Here is a 22,552-nt window from a genome sequence, read left to right as displayed (position 1 = left end):
AGCTAGGGGGTGGAGCTAATCAAGCTAGAACCAAGAAGAACAGTGGCCCAGTTGCAGATGGAGTGCTCCTGGCAGAAAATTAATCACATGAATCAAAATGAAATACTATTAAGCTCGATACCAATCTTGTTAATCGATACAAACAGCATCTCAGCAACCAATTACTGTAATTAGTTACTAGATCACTTCCATGCAATCAGGTATCAAATCAGCGCATTACATACAAGAAAGCTTTTCTAAGCAATCTTTTTCATTGCTTTTCAGAGTATGAGAAACAGGGCCAAGTCCTCAGAATTCAATGGAGATGTGCCAATTTACACCAGTAAAGAACTTGGCTCATGTTTCAAAATGTCTTGTATCATCAGTTTCATTATGAAATATGAAGGAGAGTAGTAATAACTTAAATGAAGTAATGAGTAATTTATTGTAAAGCTGCTCCGAAAATATTAACCATATTGGGACAGATAGAATGTTTACTTAACAGTCATGTAGTGCTACATGGACACAAGGTGATTCATTTTCACTAAGGAGCTTACAATCTAGATCAATTTACAAAAAACAAAAAGGAGAGAGTGTCAGCCATTCCCAAATTTGTGTGGGGAAAACATGAGTTGAAATACAATGAAGATACAAGTCATTCACTGAGTCACAAGCCATTAGAAACAATTTGAAGCTATTGGTACAATAGCGTGCCCCATCAGGGATGACAGGATCTGTATGAAAAGTGAAGACTATCTCTACATTAAAATTTTTCAGGGATCTCCCACCAACGCAATGAGGAGCTTTAGATGACACCATGGTAAAAAAGTCTATCTTTGTCTATATTAGCATTCCCACCATTGGTTCTAGTACCTCTCTGGTGCTAAACAAACAATAGGAGGATTTCAGATAAATGCTCATGTAGGCAAATCTTAAGACAGATATATACTGTCTTAATTATATGGAGATATACCTATCTCATAGAACTGGAAGAGACCCCGAAAGGTCATCAAGCCCCCTACCTTCACTAGCAGGACCAAGGACCGTTCCTCACAGATTATTTTGCCCCAGATCCCTAAATGGCCCCCTCAAGGATTGAACTCACAACCCTGGGTTTAGCAGGCCAATGCTCAAACCACTGAGCTATCCCTCCCCCCATACGATCATACTTCAAATCTATCAGCAGGCATCATTTCATGTTATGTAAATTGAAGTAATTATCTTTTGTGGACAACCCTCACATATTAAATGAGCTAAACACCAGGCAAGTGAGTAGTTTACATGGCCAGTGAAATATTTCTTAGATGTGTGAACTATGTTTTAGTACATGAAATACAAACAGAAATGGCTACATCACATTTATTAAATCTAATGAAAATGTTAGTTTCTTTCACTGTGCACATATCATTGATCAAGAGGATACTTTATTTCGTTACATTAAAATGGCAACTCAGTTGGGTAATCTGAAGAGCACAGTTCAAGTCTCAGAACTGCTGACTGGGTTCAATGCTCTCTCTGTATTGAGCAGCTTACTTTGGAAATTTTTGTATAAGATGGTACTTTCAACTGGAGCGGAGAAAAATCACTGGTGAAAGCATAATATCCACTTGGTAAAAAAAATAATCAAACAATGTTGTGTTTATTTATTAAGGCCCTTGCACAGTAAATCCTTCAGGACCTATTCCACCATTCTGCAAGAGTAAGCTGTCAGAGTTTAATGCAAAGACCCAATTTGGCAACGTACCAAAACAAGAAAAACTCTTAACAAGAAACAAATTAACACCACTGTAAATACTCACAAAGCATTCTGCTGCATCATCCATTAAGCCAAGCTGAAAACGATGTTCATCTTTAAAGCTTTCAGCCAAGGCATGCCTCATATTATCTGATGGGAGTGCCTTTTCTCGACTGTGTTGAAACTGTGCAAATATTGTCTAGAAGTAAGTGAAATGATTGATAACTTCACTGACATTTCTTTTTCATATTATATCAGAACAGGCCAACAATTCATAAATAGATGTTACTGCTGAAAGGAAATTATGCCACTGCATTTAATACAAAATTCTGTTTATCTATTTACCTGGGGCAAGTAAAAAATCCCATTAGCTTTTTTTAACCTATCCAATATTAAATGGATATAAAAACATACAATGGGGTAATTGTACATTTTGAAATTGATAGATCGTTTCCCTCCAAATCAATCCCATTTCTGTATTTTTGCTGAGACATGATCTATTATACAGTTTACTCTGACCAAGCTGAGCCATATCATTATAGAGCAGGCAAGCAGATTTTATGCTTGGCCTATTAAAATCATGAAAATGTACAGAACTGTGATTGATACTTATTCACGGCTTTTACATTGTCCAAAATTTGTAAGTTTTCTTTATATCTTGGTCACTAAAATAGTTACCAAGCCATGCATAATCTATCAGTTTAGCTTTATGGCTGGTGTGCATTCCACATGGATGAAATGTTAGAGTAACTTGAGCATTATTTAATGAATGACTGATTTTGTAAAAATAATGTAAACAGGTAGATTATAAAGATACACCTGTCTCTAAAATGGTAAAGAAATATACAAAACACTTGTTTGGAAATGACACACTTCCCCCGTTAAAGATGGCTATGATCAGCACCCAATTAGTTTTGTTTTTTAAATAGAAGTTTGTATAGGGATACTGAAAAATACTATAATTAAGTTAGTTTAACTGCAGAACCAGTGAAGGTTATAAGAAGCTGGGTTAGCTGACACTAGAGTTAAGTATACTGTGTGTGTGTTCTTGAAATAACTATGGGACAGACTTATTGAAGGTTACATAAAGACTAAATAACTTTAGCCCAGCAGAGATATTTGTACTCCCTGATCTAGTTATTCAAAGCTTAAAAAAAAAAAAGCACACACAATTGAGGGAACATGAAGTTAAGCAGTTGATATAATTTTTGGGACATTAAAGAAGAGGCAAAAACTAAGGTGGTAGGTGAAGTCCATTCCCAAGAATTAGTTTTTGGCTTCAAATTCTTAGTCTTATAAGGAAAGTCACATGAAGTCTAAATAGTGATATTCTCCACTTCTTTGGCGTCCACAGTGATAATGTGTGCTCTGTCCAACAGATCTTCAGATACAACAGTTAAGCTAGTCTTGGATGTTCATGAAAAAAAGATGATGCTACAATCAAAATGGCAGTACAATATCTAACTTCTCCCTTGCCCCTAAAACACCAATTACTATGTTATTACTTTGATAAAAATTACAAGCAAGGCCTCCAAAAATGGAGGTTAACATTTATAAAAATCTAACAACGTTCAGTTCACTTCGATTTGTAAATATTTATCGTGTGCCACCTCTCTGCTCTGCCTGCTGGTTCAGTTTTTGGTATCCATCAGAATATTAAACGTAAGACTCTTAAGGTCCTGTATGAGAACAGGGTTTTTAATCATTTAAATACCTTGCCACCTCCAAGAAACACAAGCAGTAGGAAGGGTTGTATAGATATTCACAATCATGAATCAAAACAAAGCTTTTTAGGTCTACTTTCAAGCGTACAAGCCTTTACAGAAGAACAGTTGTATAAATTCTGAGTGGAAAAATTCTGAACAGAAGAAATACAGAAAAACTTTGGGAATTTCTCCCAAAACCCCCACACATAGGACAAAGTGTGTTCTTCCTAGTCCCTTATTTTTACCCCTTCCATTTTGTTTTATTTTAAATCACCCTCCATACCTCTAAACCTAAATCTGTTGTCTGATGTCCTTTCAACTCCCTTTCATTCAGTCCTCACTTTCACCATTCTAGTCCAGTTGTGCTACACAGTATATAGTACTACTTGTTAAGAGTCACTTTGAAACCCACACAGCCCAAAGGAAATGCAGCTGACAACCAATTTGTTCTGCTCCTTATCCGTTTGCTGTACACACACCTCGGACCACAAATTCGGCCAGTACAACAGATAGGTCTCTCCCAAAAAGCAGGGTGTACTTACATACAAAGTAAATGTAGCACAGGCAGAAAAGCATCTCTTCACTGAACAGTATTTTTCCCCATATTCCATGTAGTATCAGCTACTCTTACGTTCCACATATCACTACCCATTCCACGTGATCATATTTGAATCTCAAAGATGTGTTTACTGTGGAATTTCAGTTAGTCAAGAACACACAAAGGAATAAAAATCCAAGCAAAGTGTGTGAGAGGTTTCCCCTTCCCCCCTTAAACTTACTTATTTGGCTATTTCACATCTACAGATATTTCCTCCAATGTTAAACATAGGCAATCAAATACTATAAAATAAAGAAGGCAGTATAAAAACATACAGACTAGAACAGAACATTTGTTTATGAACTTGAAGGAAGTTTTGATTCAGTTTTAGATGGAAATGTGTCAGACAATAGTTGAAATAGGCAGATTAGATGCTGATGTACAAACATGTAGCACTTATGAGCTTTATTTTAATTATCCAGTAACTATGGTAACTGCTCACTGCTTTCAAGCTGGAAAAAACCCAAATACACTTAAAGTTGATTATTCAGTTACAAACGCCTTAGAACTTATAAAACAGAGTTACCGTTTGATAAGATATGGTCAACACACTTAAAACATAAAATTCCCAAACTGCAAACTGAAAGTTAATAATTAGCATAATACAAACTAATTTACAATACAAACTGTTTAAGTCATCTACATAAGTGACAAAAGTTGGACATCACATTTTGTTTAAATATAAATGTATGTGCCCTTGCCTGCTACATAGATGTGAACAAGGTTTTGAAACACTGGTTGCAATTTCCATACACCTAGAGATCAGCTCCTCATTAGTAAGGTCTCTCTCCACTGCTGACTGAATACATGTACCAACGATTAGTGTCTGAAAAGTACTACTTTATTCTGATGAAAATTAGTCTCCTCATTTCATAAAATGGATAGAAAAACTGGAAGTACAAATTGATTTAACTTCCATTTGAAACCTTCAGTATTTACCTTTAAAGCACAAAATATGCAGGCATCTCCCTGACAGATATGTCCAGTTAGACCTCTTAAGCTCCGTCGGAATATGTCAAGCTGCCATAAAACCTACAAGAAAAATAAAGTGGAATAGAAAATAAGGATTCTAGTCTAAGGATTTCTTACCTAAAAATATAAGATTCATTTAACCACATTTATTAGACTATTTTTTTAACTTTATGTAGCATGTACAATGTTAGCATGATAATTACTACAATTGAAGTTTTTTCCCCATTAAGACCAGCATTTGTGCCTCTCACACATGTATTCCCATGTGCAGAATTTTTAATTTGAAGAATAATGGTCCCTCATATTGCAAAGATGGAGAGGGGTGTAAGAAATACTTATAATTTGCTGAACAAGAGAGAACATACATTTATAAAGTGAGTGGCAAATACAGATGGGGTTACAGGAATTATGGTAAATATAGATGGCAAAATGTAGATAATCTTATCAGGGAAAATGCCTGAAGAAGTAAAAGTCTTCCTCTGACTTTTACTTTACTCAACCCTCCCAATGTACTCTTTCAAATGGAGAACTAAGTGAAGACAATAAAACAATTGTTAGCTACAATTTTCATATACTCACAGCCCATATTGTACTATGTATCTTTTTATTACAAGGGCTGTTGAAAAATATTTGTCTTAACAGGTTAGAATAAAAACAATTCACTGAAATTTTTAAAGTTATGAGGCTTTCTTATTCTTTTCCTATATCTATCTTTTATGTTATTAAAACTAAGTTTCAGTGCTTGTGCAACAGATCAGAGTTCTCTTACAGAGACTGTGTATGGAGTGGGAGTGGCAAGCAGTTTTCAGGCTGAAACCTAACCCAGCAATAATAAAAAGGAACAATAAAAATTCTGTTTATATATATGCAAAAATGAATAAAGTACATTTGAAAACAAAGTCAAAGTACAAAGCACTTTTAAAGATAAGGGGAAGGGACAAAAAAACCAACCCACACTCCTCCTCATAAAAGGACATTGTTGCCAATTATCTCTCCTCCCAATCATCTTTTAACATCTGTGGATTGGTGGGTGGTAGGACTGTCTGAAACTAACTAAAAATGGACTTTGGGTTTAATTTTAGGGCACCCTAAGGGAAAAGCAAAACTAAACCGAATATAGGTCAGGTTGTTCCCGTTAAAATGAATGTAAAGCAGCATATTCATTCTGCTGTATCCACATTATTCCCTGTTGTTTTAAATACAAATACAACCAGACAATTTAAAAATAGTGACATTTTGACAGCTGGCATAGATCCATTGATGCTGCAAACTCTTTGTCAAAGGACATAATTAGCACCATAATCTAACGAGTACTGCAATGTAGTTATGCTGGTATGATCTAAAAGGCTACACATTGTTTGTGTGTTTTAGCTTTTTACATGAAACTGTTCTACAATAGATCTCACTAAAGTGTAGTACAACAAGAGACAGATGTTCCCCTTCACCCTTTTTAAAGCTAATGTAAATATTAATAGGAAAGATGCCCTACAGCAGGATAATGAAGAACAAACAGAAAACACAGCAATATGTAATTTAAAAATTGAATTTCACTAAAAATATTATTTGACATCAAAACCTTTTGAGATCCAACACTATTCTGAGACTGATTTTTGTTGGTATTCTGCCCACTGGCAACATGGGAAAGGTTATCGTCTACTATGGAACTAGGTTTTCTCCCACACTAACAAGGGCTTTTTATTGGTCTGACATCACAGTTAGGAGAATAATATGCACTTGTGGTACTAACCTACAGAACATAAAAAATAACCCTATGTTTAGGCACAAATAGCTGCCCTCTGAAAGGAAGTTTAATTTATGGTGAATTTTGAGACCTATGATGGTATTTAGAATATATTTTTTAAAACTATAGTTCATCTATAAACATGGCAGTATGTAGCAAGACATACACATGTAAGAATTGGCTTTTTAAAAATATATGCTTTTATGCAGTAAAAGCAAACCTATGTTTTATTTCCTTGATAAGAAGGGAACATGGAACAAGTTTCTGATCATAGATACTATATAGATTTGTTGCTATATACACATGTCTGAGATTGAATCAGGTCTTTGATCAAAAAATTCATAATAAAATAGAATTCAGTCCAAGATACCAACAAAAACAATTTGGATTAAGCACCATAGATTTATATACTAAATTCTCAAGTGATAGTAGTTTAGGTAAAAAAGAAAACTCGTGGTCCAATTAAGAAAACTGTCTAGTACACTTTGTGAATTAATATGACTACAAACATTTCCTGCCCAACATATAAGAAAGTTTTAAAAATTCAGTATGGACATTACAAGTGGCTTGCTACCAGATTTGAAGGGAAAGACAAGTGTCTGTTCCTGAAACTTGCAAATAAAATGGTAGACCAGATATTTATGTGTCACTGTTCATTACAATTTGAAAAGTATATGCTAACTCCCTCGGATAAATCTAGACCAATTAAGAGAAATACATAAAACACTAGTACCATAGCTTCCTGTTTCTTTCATTTGCTCAATCTTCCACAATCTATTTTGTTAAGAAAGCAAAAGGATTTGTAACAGTCCTAATCCATTCTTCAAGGACAGATGCCAATTAAGCAGATTTTCAAAAATTTGCTACTTGTAAAATATGCACCATTTGTTCAGGAAAGTAATGTGTTCTTACAAATGAGAAAGCACTACTGTGGTTTTAGTAGGAGTGCACCTGGCATCGTTATCAACAGATTAAGAAAACATGACCACAGTCAAAACCATTAAATGAAAAACTTACTGTACTTCTACAGTGCAAGAAACATATACATTACACAAAAGCTTTAATAGCCTTTCAAAAAGAACAGATATATGTTCATAATACAAATAAATTGCTGTAAACATCAACTTGTTTACAAAAAAAAAAGTGTAAAAGTGGTGACAATCTTTTCTTACCTGTACAGCACTGTTTAGAAAGCAACTGTTTTGTCCTGGCTCATTTAACAAGCCTTTGGTAGGGGCCAAGGACAACATACTTCCAGGCTGATACACTTTTCCAAGGTTACCCGCAGGCTTCCGCAAGAACTTTGCCCACGCCATTATTTTTTTTTAAAATGTATAGAAAAATCAAGCTATTTGCACTTTTAATAATTTTAAGGATATGACAAGTACAAGGCAAAGAAGAACTTATGAGAAGTGCCTTAAAGTCATGGCATTCTGTTCAGATAGTACAAAGGCATCCACTTAAAGAGTTTGTCTTCTGCAGCTGTTGGCTATTTATCGGGAACAGTCTGTCAACTAGATTTGTAACCCCACAAAAAGTTTTGTAACTTTGGAGACTAAAAAAAGAATGAAAAACCCATAAAACTGATGATGTCCTGTTAAAATTAAAATATTTTGAAAGTCCACCTTTGTTAGAATAAAAGTTCTTGCTGAGCATGTCACCCAGTATCTGACTTTTCCTTCTAGGGATGTCTTTGAAACAAAGTATTACCGCAAAACATGAGTTGGAAAAGAATTCTTAAATGCTATGGCCTTAATACATTACAAAAATAGAAAATTCTTGTCTGGTATTATATTGCTGTTCTCTCATTTCCTTGAGTCTTCCTTTTCCTTTTAACAGCATAGGCTCTCTCCCCCATGGTCCATGAAATATATTCCAGTATAGAAAACTCCATATTTTATTTCATTATTTTCCCAGTAAATCTGCAACAGAGAAAAAAATATTTTAAAATAAGTTATTTGGAACAGTATATTAAGAGAACTCAGATGAATAAAACAAGGTAACAATTAAAGGTAAATGGAGTTTCATAGAGAGAAGAGTTAAAGTTCCATTATTAAATGGAAAAAGTGTTAAGATAGAAAAGTCAATTTGATGTGGTTCAGTATTCATCATAGTCCAGATAGTTTATTCTATCAGAGACCATAATCAGATTAGTTTAAAGGTGCTGACTTCTGTCAACACTAAGTGTCATCTTATATGAAACCATAGAGCACAGTTGCATGAAATCTGTTTTTTCTCACTTAGGATCTCAAAGTTGAATTAATATTGGGTTGCCTTTGATAAACTGTACTTCATCACTACTCAGTAAAGGTTTTGATTTGCTAATCCTAACGTTTGTATATGTGTGAAATATCTACTAATAAATATTTCTATGTTTTTAAAGAAAAGTTAACAGATGATAGGGATGGATTTACTTGATACCAGGCTATACTGTATTCTCATTATTTCATATTGTCTATGAACATCTTGAAAAACATTTAATAATACGGCAATTGGGTTAGCTGAGTTTCTCCTACATTTTGTACCAATATCAACAGAACTGGCCACCTGAGACCTCTGTTGTCACACCTACTGAATCTTTGCATCAGTTCTGGCTTCTCAATTTACAGCCACGAAAGTTGTTACTCTTGTATATACATTATATGACAGTAAGAAGGTTATTACATATTCAGAGCCAACATTTTAAGCTCAAAATACTGGATTATCCATTTAGGTCTGCAACACAAAGGTCACTGGCATACTTATGCCATACTATAACTTACATATTTCAGATAGTAGCCCAAAAAAACCCCAAGGATTAGCTGCTAGGCAAGAAGAGTTAAAAGTCATGTGTATAGAAAAGAGAAAAGGAACGAGGGGTAAAAGTTCTTGATGGCAGTGAGGCCAGAAAGCCAGAATTTCACCCCAGATCTTAAAGTGCACATAAATAAGCTACTAAAAATAATATACTAACAGTTTTGAAAGAGCAGCTTCATCCCTATAATCATCTTTTCCCCTGTACTGTGGCAACCTTAAAGGTCATGTAAGTGCCAATTAAGGATTACAATTTTTGTTTAGAATGCTGTAAAGAACAGATAAATTGTTTCATCCAACTATGTAGTCCCAACAAACACTGTTATGGCTAAACAATTCAACATCTTTTAAACTGTACAGAAAATGAGACCTCACATAGAACCAAAAATATTTGCCTTTCAAAAACATCCCTAATGAGAAAAATCTTTGCACCCCTAAAATTATCGCCCTTTTTATTCCTAGACTTCCTCCCACCTGGATGCCCCATCTTTAAAGAGCATATTGGAACTCTGTGTTAGTAAGAATCAATAACTGGAACTTCACCAAAAGTCTGTGTTGACCAGTGCATAACCCCATGATTTTTGTTTACTGATGTTACTGTATCTCAACCATAAGTAATTTGATCTTAAAAATGCAGGAAACAAGAAGCATGATCCACAACTAAATTGAACAAAGAACTTGAGATTTAAATATCAAATTTAAATCTCTATTTAAAAACAACCTCAAAGTCCATGGTAATAGGTTATTACTAAAAAGTGATGATTTCATTTTCTTTAAGATTATTGAAATATACCCAGAAGAAAAAAGCTACAATTGAATAAAAATTGTGAATGCATACCAGTTTAAAAAAATATCTTGTATAGCCTTAACATTATTAAAACAAAACACCTGAAAGTGAGAAAATTCTATGGAGAGATTCTTATAGTGAAAAAGTATCCTTTGTTACGTAATTGCCATTCTTCCAAAAATGAGCAAATGCAATTTAAGCAAAGGAATACAGAGGTGAAGGTAACTGCATAGCACAGATCAACATGGAAAAGGACTTCTGAAGCCAAGGCAGGCAGAAGTGACAACAGATATGCACATCATCACTAAAGAAGATAAAATTTCTAACGAGAGTTTTTGCTACAGTTGGAAGCTTTATTGTGAAATATAAATAGATAATAATGGAACATTGCACTGAGAATGAGTTCAGAGAGGATGTAAGAAGAGCTGTGCCGTGGAGGCCAATGCCACTACTCCAAGGAATCAGAACTTCAAGGGCTTTCCTAGCATACTGAGGCAGCAGTGCTGTGGAAGACCCGTGGTGCACCAATACCTCACTCCAGAGAGACTATTCCCATAGCACTGCTGCCTCTGTATGCTAGAGAGCTGACGCAACAGTGCCAGGGAAGCCCTTCCAACACTGATGTTACCCTGCAGTACACACTTCACCATCTCACTTCTCATAGTCCTCTCCTGTATCCCTGTCATCACCTGCTCTCAGTGGGAGAACAAGCCAGGGGGACGGAGGGAAGGAGCAGGCCCCAGTGAGATTCATGGCATCAAATGGAGAGTGATTAGATATGTTGGAGAGGATGTGGAGGAAGAGGGGCTTGGTTGTGGATGGGGTTACTGGGCCTGTGTAGATGACTGGAGATGAGGGTGCAGAAGCCTAGTGTGTTTGCACTGATACTGGTGCTGTTACATCAGCATACCACACAGCAGCAGCAGGAAAGCCCGACAAGCACTGGAATTCTGACACAAATACTGGGCTCTCCCATCAAGACTCCCAACCTTACCCCAGGGTCTCCCTGCTCCCATTCATCTCTTCTACCCCTCAGGGCCTACAGATAACTACTAAAACTCATCTCCCAAAACCTGCTCAAATCTTCATGGCACCCAAGTTCTGCTCTCTCTGCCTGCCTGCCTCTCCCCTACACCCTACTCATCCACCCATGGTCCCCACTCCCATACCCATACCCATGATGCACAGCCTAACTCAACAAAAATATATGCAGAACATAGTTGGCAAGTCAGGGAGGTTGGATGGCAGCATCAGAAAACAGAAGTAGCTTGCAAATACGAACAGTTCCATCAGCTAAACTTTGGTAACAAATCACATTGTTGAGTTCAAGCATGTGGAGGGACTGCGGTTGTTCACCAGAGGAGCCCAAAGAAAGGTCAGAAAGCAGTGCAAAATTTCAATGAAAGCATTTTTAAGTATTTGCGCTACACATTTTTAAGTAAAATATTTCCCAATTTATAGGAAATGCAGTTGCCCTTCAGAGAGTTTTGTGATGAATTTGAACAATGAATTCAATCCTGTGTCTGTAAAACGGATTTTAGCCCAATTCCAAATGCAAATCTCCATGCAAACCCAATTCTGCAAGGAGATGCTCAAAGGAAGACACCCTGTATATACATAGAACTCCCGTCATTTCAGTGGGACTTCACAGAGAAATTCATCTGTGCACTCTCACTGCAGGATCAGGGCCTTACATATGGAGTCACCACTTTTGCCTCCATTATAAAAAAACCTTTATACACATGTAGACAAAAAAAAAAAAAACGATAGAAAACTGGAACATAGCAGCTAAAAAGTAGTTTAAAAGATATATACACTATATAATGGAACAATTCTTTAGAATAACTCTGATTTTAAATTCAGATCAGAATCCAGAACTATTTTTATTGAAGGAAAAGCTGAAATAAAACTAGTCTTATCAGTTAGTGTAAATCTAAACCTTCTTTTTTCCCCCCCTCACAGCTATCAAAAAAAGTCTTTGTATGTTTCTGGGCATAAGATTTATGCATGCATACTGGAAAAATATACCTAGCTTGTGATTGGATTGGAGAGAAATAAGTACGTACATTGTTTCTAAAACAAAGTTATGCCAAAGAATTTTCAAAATAAAGGAGTGTTTAATTCCTAAAAACTTATAGATTTGTGTATAGCGTTCTACAGATAGCCTAGAAACAAAAATCTTCCACCATGTATGTATTCCTTTCCCCTAAATTTGATCCAACAACTACAAAGACTCACTGCAAGAGCTTCATCAAAACAAATTCTATGCTCGCTAATGTCATGGCAATTCACAATTCTCACTCTTATCTAAGACTCCACACAAAATTTAAAAAAAAAAAATAATTTAATTACAATAATCACATCAATGAGATGCATGTTACATTTTACAATGCTCTAATTAAATTCCAAAGTAAATTTACTATCCTGTTTCAATAATTTTTTCTGCAAAGTCAGGGACTGACCTACTGAGACACTTGGATACTATGTTCACATCTAAAATTACTACTACTACTACTAACTCCAAGGGGGAATATAAAGATTCCTAGGTCACACAAAATCTATACACCCATCATTGTAACACTGCAATGATAAATCTGGAGAACTGTCTTGAAACACCACATTTATATAACAATATGCTCAAATTACTGTTTCTATTAATACAAATGAGTGAATTGGCATCTGTTATATTCATTCTTTAAGTTGTTTGTTTCAACTTAAAGAAGCCAAACAAGTTGATATTTAACTGCATGTCAAAAATTTTAAAGGTCCAAGAACAAAATGCCATAAGACTTAACAGACTGCGCAATCCTCACGATCATGCACCTGAAAAGATGCTCCCACACTTCTTCCCCAGGCAAAAAAGTCCGTTCACTTGGAGCTGCAACTCCATCCAATTGAGCATACAAGCCCATCTCCAGTTAGATGGATGTCTGGTAGAATTTTGAATCTATTACCCTACCTCTCCTACCTTCTCTAGCATGCTAGAGTCACTGAGAACCAGTTCAACACAAGGGATAGGAAGAACTTGAATGCATTGAGAAGGAAGCCTTAGTTCTATCCCCATTTAACAATCTGACCAATGACATCAGCCATCAGTGGTGTGGAGTGGCTAGAGTCATCTCTTTCCTGTCCACAATAACACCCCATTGTTACTATTCTATTTTATACAGGTTCTGGTTACATAGGACTTGGTTTAGAGGGAAGTAAAGGCAGCCATAAAAAATAATAAATAAGTATAACAAATGGAAGAAAGGGGAAATTTATATTAGTGAATATAAATCAGAAGTTAGGAACTGCAGAAAACCAGTAAGGAAAGCAAAGGGATAGAGAGAAATCTATGGCTAGCAGAGATAAGGGAACAAATATTTAATGTGCTCTTCAATCTAGCAGAGACAGGAATACCACACTCCAACAGCTAGACGTTAAAGTTAGACAAATTCAGACTGGAAATATGGTATACACTTTTGACAGAGAAGGTACCAGTAATTAGTTGCCGGAACAATTTACCTAGGCGCATGATGAATTCTCCATTACTGAATTTTTAAATCAAGATTGTATGTTTTCCTGAAAGATACTCTTTAGGAATTACTTTGGGGAAGTTCTATGGCCTGTGTTATATAGGGGGTCAGACTAGATGATCACAGCAGTCTCTTCTGCCCTTAGAATCTATTAATCTTATACTGTGTGCAGCTACTATGGTGCGGACTACGTTAAGCAATATGACTACCATCGGTCACATTTGTTCTCTCATCCTTTTCACAGCATATGCACAGTGAAGTAGGGGGTGGGGAGATTTTTTATTTTATTTATATATAGAGATAGAGAGAAAAACATGTTGCTATGTTTGTTAGAGAAGGCAAGGACAAGGAAAAGAGCCTTGCATTTCAGAAGGTGGTGTGGTCTGTGATGGTTCTAAGTTCCTGTGGGAGTTGATTCCACAGTCACTGGCCAGCCTCTGAGAAAGCTGTGTCTCCTGCAGAGATGAGTTCATCCTTATTGTAGAAAGTTGCATTGTACCAGAAGAGCAAAGTTGTCAACCACAGTCTTCATTCCAGAGCTTTTGGCAGTCTTTCAGATACCCTAAGCCCATGTAATTGAGCACATTAAAGATAAGGGCTGAAACCTTGTACTTGACCTGATATTCTATGGTAAGCCAGTGTTTGGATTGGAGAATAGGACTGATGTGTTTGCAGAAAGCCAGTGTTACTGAGGAGACAATGCTGCAGTATTCTATACCAGCTGAGTTTCCTAAGCACTGAAAGCTTCATGCAAAGATATGCTACATTGCTGTAGTACAGTCGAGATGATGAAGGCATGAACAACTGAGAACAGGTCATCGATCACCAGGAAAGGATGGAGTCTCCTAGCCAGGTGGTAGAAAAATATTACTTGTGGATGCTGCTAGGTGACAGCTTTGCATCAGTGAAGAATCCAGGAGTACTCCTGAACTACAGACTAATTTGACCAATTGTGGGTGAGTACTTTCAACCAATGGAGACTGCATTGAGGCTGCAAACTCTTCAAAATGCTTTCCTCACCCCATTAGAATAGAATAATAGAAATGTAGGGCTGAAAGGGACCTCAAGAGGTCATCTAATCCAGGGGTTTTCTTTCTGAGATCCCCTCCCCAACATGCTATAAAAACTCCATGGCCCACTTTGTGCCACAATAGCTGGCTTTCTACATATAAAAGCCAGGGCCTGCGTTAGGGGGGTAGCAAGGAGGGCAATGTAATAAAGATACATTGCTCAGGCTTCAGCCCCAGGTGGTGGGGCTCAGGGACCTGGGCTTCAGCCTCATGCGGTGGGGCTTCGGCTTTCTGCTCTAGGCCCCAGCAAGTCTAATGCTGGCCCTGCTTGGAGGCCCCCCTGAAACCTGCTTGAGGCCCCCTTGGGGGCCCCAGACTCCTGGTTGAAAACTATTGATCTAATCCATCTCCCCTCGAGCTGGCAGAGTTAAGTATACCTAGACCATTCGTGACAAGTGTTAGTCTAACTTGTTCTTAAAAACCATCAACCGATGGAGATTCCACAACCTCCCCAGGTAATCTGTTGCAGAGCTTAACTATCCTTGTAGTTAGAAAGTTTTCCCTAATATCTAACCTAAATTCCCATTGCTGCAAACTAAGCCAATTACTTCTTGTCCCACCCGCAGGACATGGAGAAAATTTGATCACCATCCTCCTTAAAGCAATCTTTTACATATTTTAAGGCTAATGTCCCCCTCAGTCTTCCCTTCTCTAGATTAAATATGCCTAGTTTTTTCAACCTTTCCTCATCATATTTGTTGCTCTCCTCTTGCCTCTCTCCAATTTGTTCACATATCTGTTAAAATACAGTGCCCAAAACTGGACAAAGTTCTCCAGCTGAAGCCTCACCAATGCTCAGTAGACAACAGCAATTTATCTTCCTATGTCTTACATGCAACATTTCTGTGAATACAGAATAACACTGGGCTTTTTTTTTTTTGGCACAACAGAACCACACCGTTGACATTAAATTTGTGATCCACTACAACCTCCCGATTTTTTTCCAGCAGTACTACTGTCCAGCCAGGTATTTCTCATTTTGTAATTGTGCATTTGGATTTTCCTTCCTAAGTGTAGTACTTTGCACTTGTCTATTGAATTTCGTCTTATTTATTTCAAGCCAATTCTCCAATTTATCAAGATCATTTTGAATTCTAATCCTGTCCTCCAAAGAGCTTTCAACCCCTCCCACATTGCTGTGAGCTGCAAATTGTATATGCATACTCCCCACTCTATCACCCAAACAGTTAATGAAAATATTGAATAGTACCAGACCAAGGCAGGCCCCTGTGGGACCTCAGTTTGAAAGAGAATTAACAACTACTCTTTGAGTACAGTCTTTCAACCAGTTGTGTACCCCACTTTAAAGTAATGGTCTAGATGAAGTATTACCCTAGTCTGCTTATGGGACTGTGTCAAAAGCTTTACTAAAGTCCAGATGTCATGTTTACTGCCTTCCCGCCCCCCCCCCCCAAATCCACTATGGTTTGGCAGGATTTGTTCCTGATCAAATTGGTGGCTAATACCTATGACCTTATTATCATCACCCAGGTTTGAACAAACTTTGATAATTTTGTTCTAGTATTTCTCAGGGAATCAAAGTTAGTTTAACTGGTCTATAATTGCCCAGTTCCTTCTTAGTCCCCTTCTTGAAGGCAGAGCTATGCTTTTTGCTCACTCCAGTCCTCTGGGACCTCACCCATTCTCCATGAGGTCTTGAAGATAAACACTAATGGTTGCTTTGGCTAGCTCCTTAAATACTCTAGGGTGAATTTCATCTAATTTACATATTCTTTAACCTGTTCCCCTATTCTGGCCCAAGAGCCTTCACCCTTGTTAACATTGTGTTAAGCATTAATTGAGTTAAACATTAATCACCTTTTTAGTGAATACCCTGTATGTTGCTTGGGTTCAGCTTCAATCAACTATTCTTCATCCACAAACTAATCTTTTCCAAGCACTGGACCATCCTAGTGGTAGTGGTACAGTCATACATAGCAAAGGGTAAATCTCATCTGCATAGTGCTAGCACTTGCCTTTGCAGTGTCCAGAATTTTGTGATGCATAATGTACTGAACTCCAGAAATGCAGGTGGGCATAGGTGGAGGAAGCTTGTGATGAGGTGACGACAATGAAGCCTCTTGTCTATGAAAGAAAAGTTGTGCCACTAACTTAATCAATTTAGAAAGAGTTAATTAATTCAGTGCACCCACTTCAGTTTAAGAGTGACTGTATCAATTTAGCTTTTATCAACTTAAGCTAAATTGAAAAGGCAAAAAAAAATAAGTGTGTCAACACAAGAGGGTGCACTATATCAGTTTCTAAACTGATTCAGTTAAATAAGTCCATGTTCTAAGATCTAAAATGACAAGGAATAAGAAAAAGCAACAACCAAATTCACTGTTAGTGAAAGAAGAGAAGAGGAAAGAAATTAAATTAGTTTAATTTGGAGTGGGGAAATCAGACTGGAATTTTGGCTCGTGATTTAACGATATAATTACAGATACTGTCACTTTTTCTGCTAGAAGCAAGTGACAAATCCTGCAATCAAGACAAGCTGAATTTCAGTGTTCTCTGCAGCATTTAAGCTGCCATTAAAACAAAAATTCTAGTCCTGGTTATTTGGTCTTTGTACTGTGATAGTGGCTCAAGGCCCCAATCTAATCTCTTTCCAAATGTGAAACAACCGAGTGATGCCTCTTCTTGAAACTACAGAATGAGACAAACCATTTGCTCTGGAGCTGTGAACCTCATATTCATCTCAATAGGATCTTAACTCAAAAGTCAATTGAGAACAGTAACCAAAATATTTCTTTTCAAGTGCAGATCCAGTCTACTATGAACTATATTAAGTTTGTCATAACAACTGGTCTGATTTGTAACAGTAATAATATCCAAGTATTCTAGTTTAGTGCAATCACTAAGGGTATGTCTACAGCAGGGAGATGGGTTTTCCAGCTCAAGTAGACATACATGTACTAACTCGGCTTAAACTAGCACCTAAGAATAATGGTGTGACTGAGGCAGCATGGGTGGTAGCTTGGCTAGCCACCCAAGTGCATACCCTGGAGGGTCAGGTGGGATGATTAGCTGCCAGTATACAATCAGTCCAAGCTCCCGCCCTTGCTGCTACAGCCGCCACACAACTATTCTTAAGCACTAGTTAGTGCGTGTATGTGTACCTGAGTTGGGAATCCCATCTCCCAGCTGCTGTGCAGACATACCCTACAACAGCTGTCACTCTTATGTTAGCTTTGAATAGGAAACCACACACTTCCAAGCTTTTGAGCAAAATACTGGCTTAGAATACCAATTCTGTTCCCCAAGTCCCTGCCAATGCAAAACAAAACTACCACTGAAATAGGGAATCAATAGCATGTTAAATCTATTTAATGTACAGTTATTCCACATAGAAGTTCCAATGTTCTACCCTAAACTGATAATGTAACACCAATTTTCCATTTGTTTACTTTGAACAGAAATGAAGAATACAGTTCTATGATTTACAAAGTAGCATAACACATTTCATTAGGGATCCACTTTAGAAATACCCATCATTGGAATGCTGAGCAAAATTTTCCCAAAGCAACAGGTCATCTTTTAATTTTGTCATAGACAAATTTCCACTTAATTCAAAATATCAGCATGCAATTTAGTACAACAGTGTTCACCAAAGTCTCTTAACCTCTTTCTGTTCAAGTCTCAGAATTGGTGTTTTTTGCCTTCCTTGAACAGTCAACTGTATTCAACCCAGTTAACCATGCTCTCATTTGAAATTTTGTCCTGCCTGGGCTCTTATTCTATCTTCCTGCCTCTCTAATCATTCAGCATTTTGGTCTAAGGATCATTCTCATCCCCATTCTAGCTTTCAGTGCAGGTTTAACAGGCTCCATTCTTGGCCCCCTCCTCTTTTCATACCACATCCTCTTTTGCAGATTTCATTCGAAGACATGCCTTTATAACTAATCTTTACACTGATGATTCACAAGCCTATCTAAAATATTGGTCTGTCTGACATATTCTTGTGGATACCCAGCCAGTTTTGGCTATGTTGAGTGTAATCTTCCCACTACAAGCTCTCCCCACTTACACCATCATCGTCCCTCAGGTTTGTAATCTGGGAATCCATCTTTGACTCAGACCACTTTCTCAACATGTGGAAGGGGTCTAAACCAGGGGTAGGCAACCTATGGAATGCGTGCCGAAGGCGGCACACAAGCTGATTTTCAGTGGCACTCACACTGTCCGGGTCCTGGCCACCAGTCCGGGGGGGCTCTGCATTTAAATTTAATTTTAAATGAAGCTTCTTAAACATCTTCAACCTTTTTCAAACACTTTTTAAAAACCTTATTTACTTTACATACAACAATAGTTTAGTTATATATTATAGAATTATAGAAAGAGACCTTCTAAAAATGTTAAAATGTATTACTGGCACGCAAAACCTTAAATAGAGTGAATAAATGAAGACTCGGCACACCACTTCTGAAAAGTTGCCGACCCCTGGTCTAAATCTTGACACTTCTTCCTGCATAACATATTTAAGGTACAGCCTTTCCTCTCTGTCCATACAGCTAAAACTCTGGTTCAGATTCTCCTTTTACAGCTTCAGTACTATAACATCCCCTCTTTTTGATCCTCACAAATGCCAGGAAACTGAGGAAAATGTAGTTCAACTAATCAGATATTAGTACAAACCATTTCTCATTTCCATAAGTAACATTGCAAAAGATTCTTCTGCACCAGGTACCATCAGTTGTTCAGAGTATTCTTGTGAAGCTTGAGATGCTTTATGTGAATACTAATGCAATCTTTGTATTTATTTAATACTGATTTTTTATTTGTATATGTATTTATACACACCCACACACACACCCACACACCCTTATGAGGAGGCTTTCTACAGAATTCTGTTAAAAATGTTAATATATTTAATACATGTTGAAAAACTGTGTGTATGACTGATCCAGTGAAGTATATCCTTAAGAGTTTTTATTACCTACAATACACATTTATAAACAAAAATAGTTGTTGATAAAAATGTTGACTTTACTAATAATATTGTTTACTTTTGTTATAAAAAAACTTTATTGGTAACAAATAGCACCACTTTGGTTAATCAAGCTGTAAAACTTTACTTTTCAAAACATAGTATGAACTCTCACCCTTTTAATACCTCAAATTATGCCTTCATTTCATTTCAAGAATAGGATAGTAAAACAGAAATGCGTCAACCATGTTTAGATTCACACATGTACAGTAATTTCAATACATAATCCAAAGTAGCCTCTGGGGACCTAATCATGCAAAAGATTTATGCTTAATTTTTTGCACTCTGAATGGTCCCATTGACTTCAAAGTTAAGTAAGTGCGTAAATCTTTATGGGCTTAGGATGTAAGTAAATATATTTAGCAGATGCTGCATGTTTTCTTTTATGAAGCACACCAGGAAAAAGATGGTTTATACAGACAATGGACAATACAACTAAATTTCCCATGTTTGTTCTTAAAGGGTCTGAAAAGCTTGTCAGACAATGAAAGTGCACAGAAAACCAAATATGTCTAATTAAGGAATAAATTTACATAACTTCCACATCTGAGGCACTGAGCATACAGTTCACACTGCTTCTGAAACATTCTTTGTATAAAGGAAAATATCTAGGAGCTGTGTATTATGCTACAAGTGATCAAATTTCAAGCAGTGGAAATCCACCCCATTATACCTGTACTTGCATTTCCTGTTTTCAAAGAATGTTTACAACAGGTCCATAAAATATTACTTAATATTTAACCTAGCTGTCACATGCCTTTTAACTTTGCATTATATATTTACATACATAAATATGGGCTTGCATTGATTGAATATTACAGACAGAATCACATTAGGAGGGGACATAAACCCGTAAGTTTGTTTATAGGAGTTGTAGTAACATATAAAGTAAACATCTTTTTTGAAATGTTTTAATGTAAAAACACCACTGTTCTCAATTTAGAGGGCAGCGTAGCATTTAATCTCTCGTTGCACCACCAATGCAACAACACTATCCCCCCTGCCATATATGCCGTTTAACAAAACAGCCACATGAAAACCAACGAATGACCAGAAGCATCGCCTGGAGAGATTTTATATGCAAAATATTTACCCCGAGACGTTCGCATCTATTTAGAGTCGGGGTGGCACTAGCAACTTAAAGACATTTTAGCAACTGATCACCCCGCGGTGGGAGAAGGGGATGGGTGGAAGGACGCCTGACGCCAAAGGGGGTTAGGAAACAGGTGGGGAGGTGCGCTCAGGGTCCGCGAGGCTGGTTAGCACCACGACAGTCAGGGCCATGTAACTGTAACGTCCCCCCACCCCACGCCACCCCGACCCCACCACCGGACAGAGCGGGGGCAGGCGGCTGCGCTCGGCAGGTCCCTCTCTCCGCGGGCGGGCGGGCGCGCACACCGCGCCGATCGCGGCCACCCCTGGCCCCCCTGCAGGGACAGGGCGAATCCCCGGAGCAGGCGGACCGACCCCCCGCGCCAGGACTGATCCCTCCCGCCGCCGCCGCCCCACCCCGGGGCCAGCGCTGCCCCCGCAGCTCCGGGCGCCGCAGCCTGGCCCCGGGACCCCCTGCCTGGACTGGCGGAGTTGCCGCTCGCCCGCGCTCCGGCTGCAAACCCGCCCCACCAGCGGCCTCACCTCCAGCCCCGGACGGCCCCGCACGCAGCGCCCGTTTCTCCCGGCCCCGGCCCGGTCGCGACTCGGCTCCGCCCCGCCCTCGGCTGGTAACTTTCTTCCAATGTTCGGCGGCTGGCGCGTGACCGCTTAGGTGGCTTGGCGGCGCGCGCCCGAGAGCCGGCGGCGCAAGGGGAGGGGGGAGCGCGTCTCAATAGCCCGGATCTTCACAAACCACTGCGACCTCCAGCGCGCGCGCCGCAGGTGAGGTAGACGCGGTCTTCGCAACCGGGGAGAGGAGGGGAGTTGAAAGCACCCTGACGGCGATTGGAAGAGCAGGGGAGTGACGTCGTGAGATGGGTGGGTGTGTCTATCAGCGTGGAGCAGCGCATGCGTGGTTAGTACATGTGACTAAAAATTTACTAGATAGTGTTAAAATCGCAAGACTTGGCCACGTTCCCTCTCTTGCCCCCTATATGTTAAGGCAGGTGGGGCCCACAGGGTGGACTCTGCCCCCAACCATCAGGGCACAGGACTCTGACGTGGAGAGGGCTTTGTTACTGATTAATACTACGCTCAGGATGGAGTGGTAGCAAAGACAGACACACACCATTTGTCTAGACCAGAGCTGGTGATCCAGCCTTAAATCATTGAATGTCAATTAACTTGAGTTAACTAACACACTTGTAAATTCAAACCTGGACAAACCCTATGTTCAAACGGGATCACAACTCTTCTCTAGATATAGTCACAAGGGCCTTTGTTGAGGAAGTTTTAGCACTTCTTTTTTCCTTTGATATATTTGTAAAAACACTTCTTATTCCACTTACCCCTTTGGCTAGCATCAATTTAGTGCTCAATTCTGCATTACTTCACTAGAATGCCACAAAGATCTGTGGATCCCAAAGCAGGATTAGGGAGCTTATTCTGAGTTTTTGCTTATCTTTTCCCTTTTCTCTGTGTATTCTTATTTTGTTGCTTATGACTTTTTCCAGTATAAATTTGTTTTTACCTTCTGATCTTTGAGATGTCCCTCATGAAGCCATATTGGC

The 22,552-nt window shown here is 38.3% G+C and overlaps 1 protein-coding gene across 1 annotated transcript in view; it reads right to left on the bottom strand.

Moving 5' to 3' along the window:
- Window positions 1-21,871, bottom strand: part of USP53 (ubiquitin specific peptidase 53) — a 56,985-nt gene extending 35,114 nt beyond the window's left edge. Inside the window, exons 1-4 of the mRNA XM_024213079.3 lie at window positions 21,525-21,871; window positions 7,904-8,653; window positions 4,958-5,050; window positions 1,779-1,913 (exon numbers count right to left, since the gene is read on the bottom strand). Of these exons, the coding sequence (XP_024068847.2) occupies window positions 1,779-1,913; window positions 4,958-5,050; window positions 7,904-8,047 (372 nt within the window). The 5' untranslated portion in view covers window positions 8,048-8,653; window positions 21,525-21,871. The remainder of the gene's footprint in view (window positions 1-1,778; window positions 1,914-4,957; window positions 5,051-7,903; window positions 8,654-21,524) is intronic.
- Window positions 21,872-22,552: the final 681 nt, after the last annotated feature.

This window comes from Terrapene carolina, unplaced genomic scaffold, assembly GCF_002925995.2.
Source record: "Terrapene carolina triunguis isolate 2854851 unplaced genomic scaffold, T_m_triunguis-2.0 Scaffold66, whole genome shotgun sequence".
NCBI lineage: Eukaryota > Metazoa > Chordata > Testudines > Emydidae > Terrapene > Terrapene triunguis.
The sequence above is the reverse complement of the archived record's forward strand: the minus strand, read 5'-3'. Positions and strand labels throughout refer to the sequence as shown.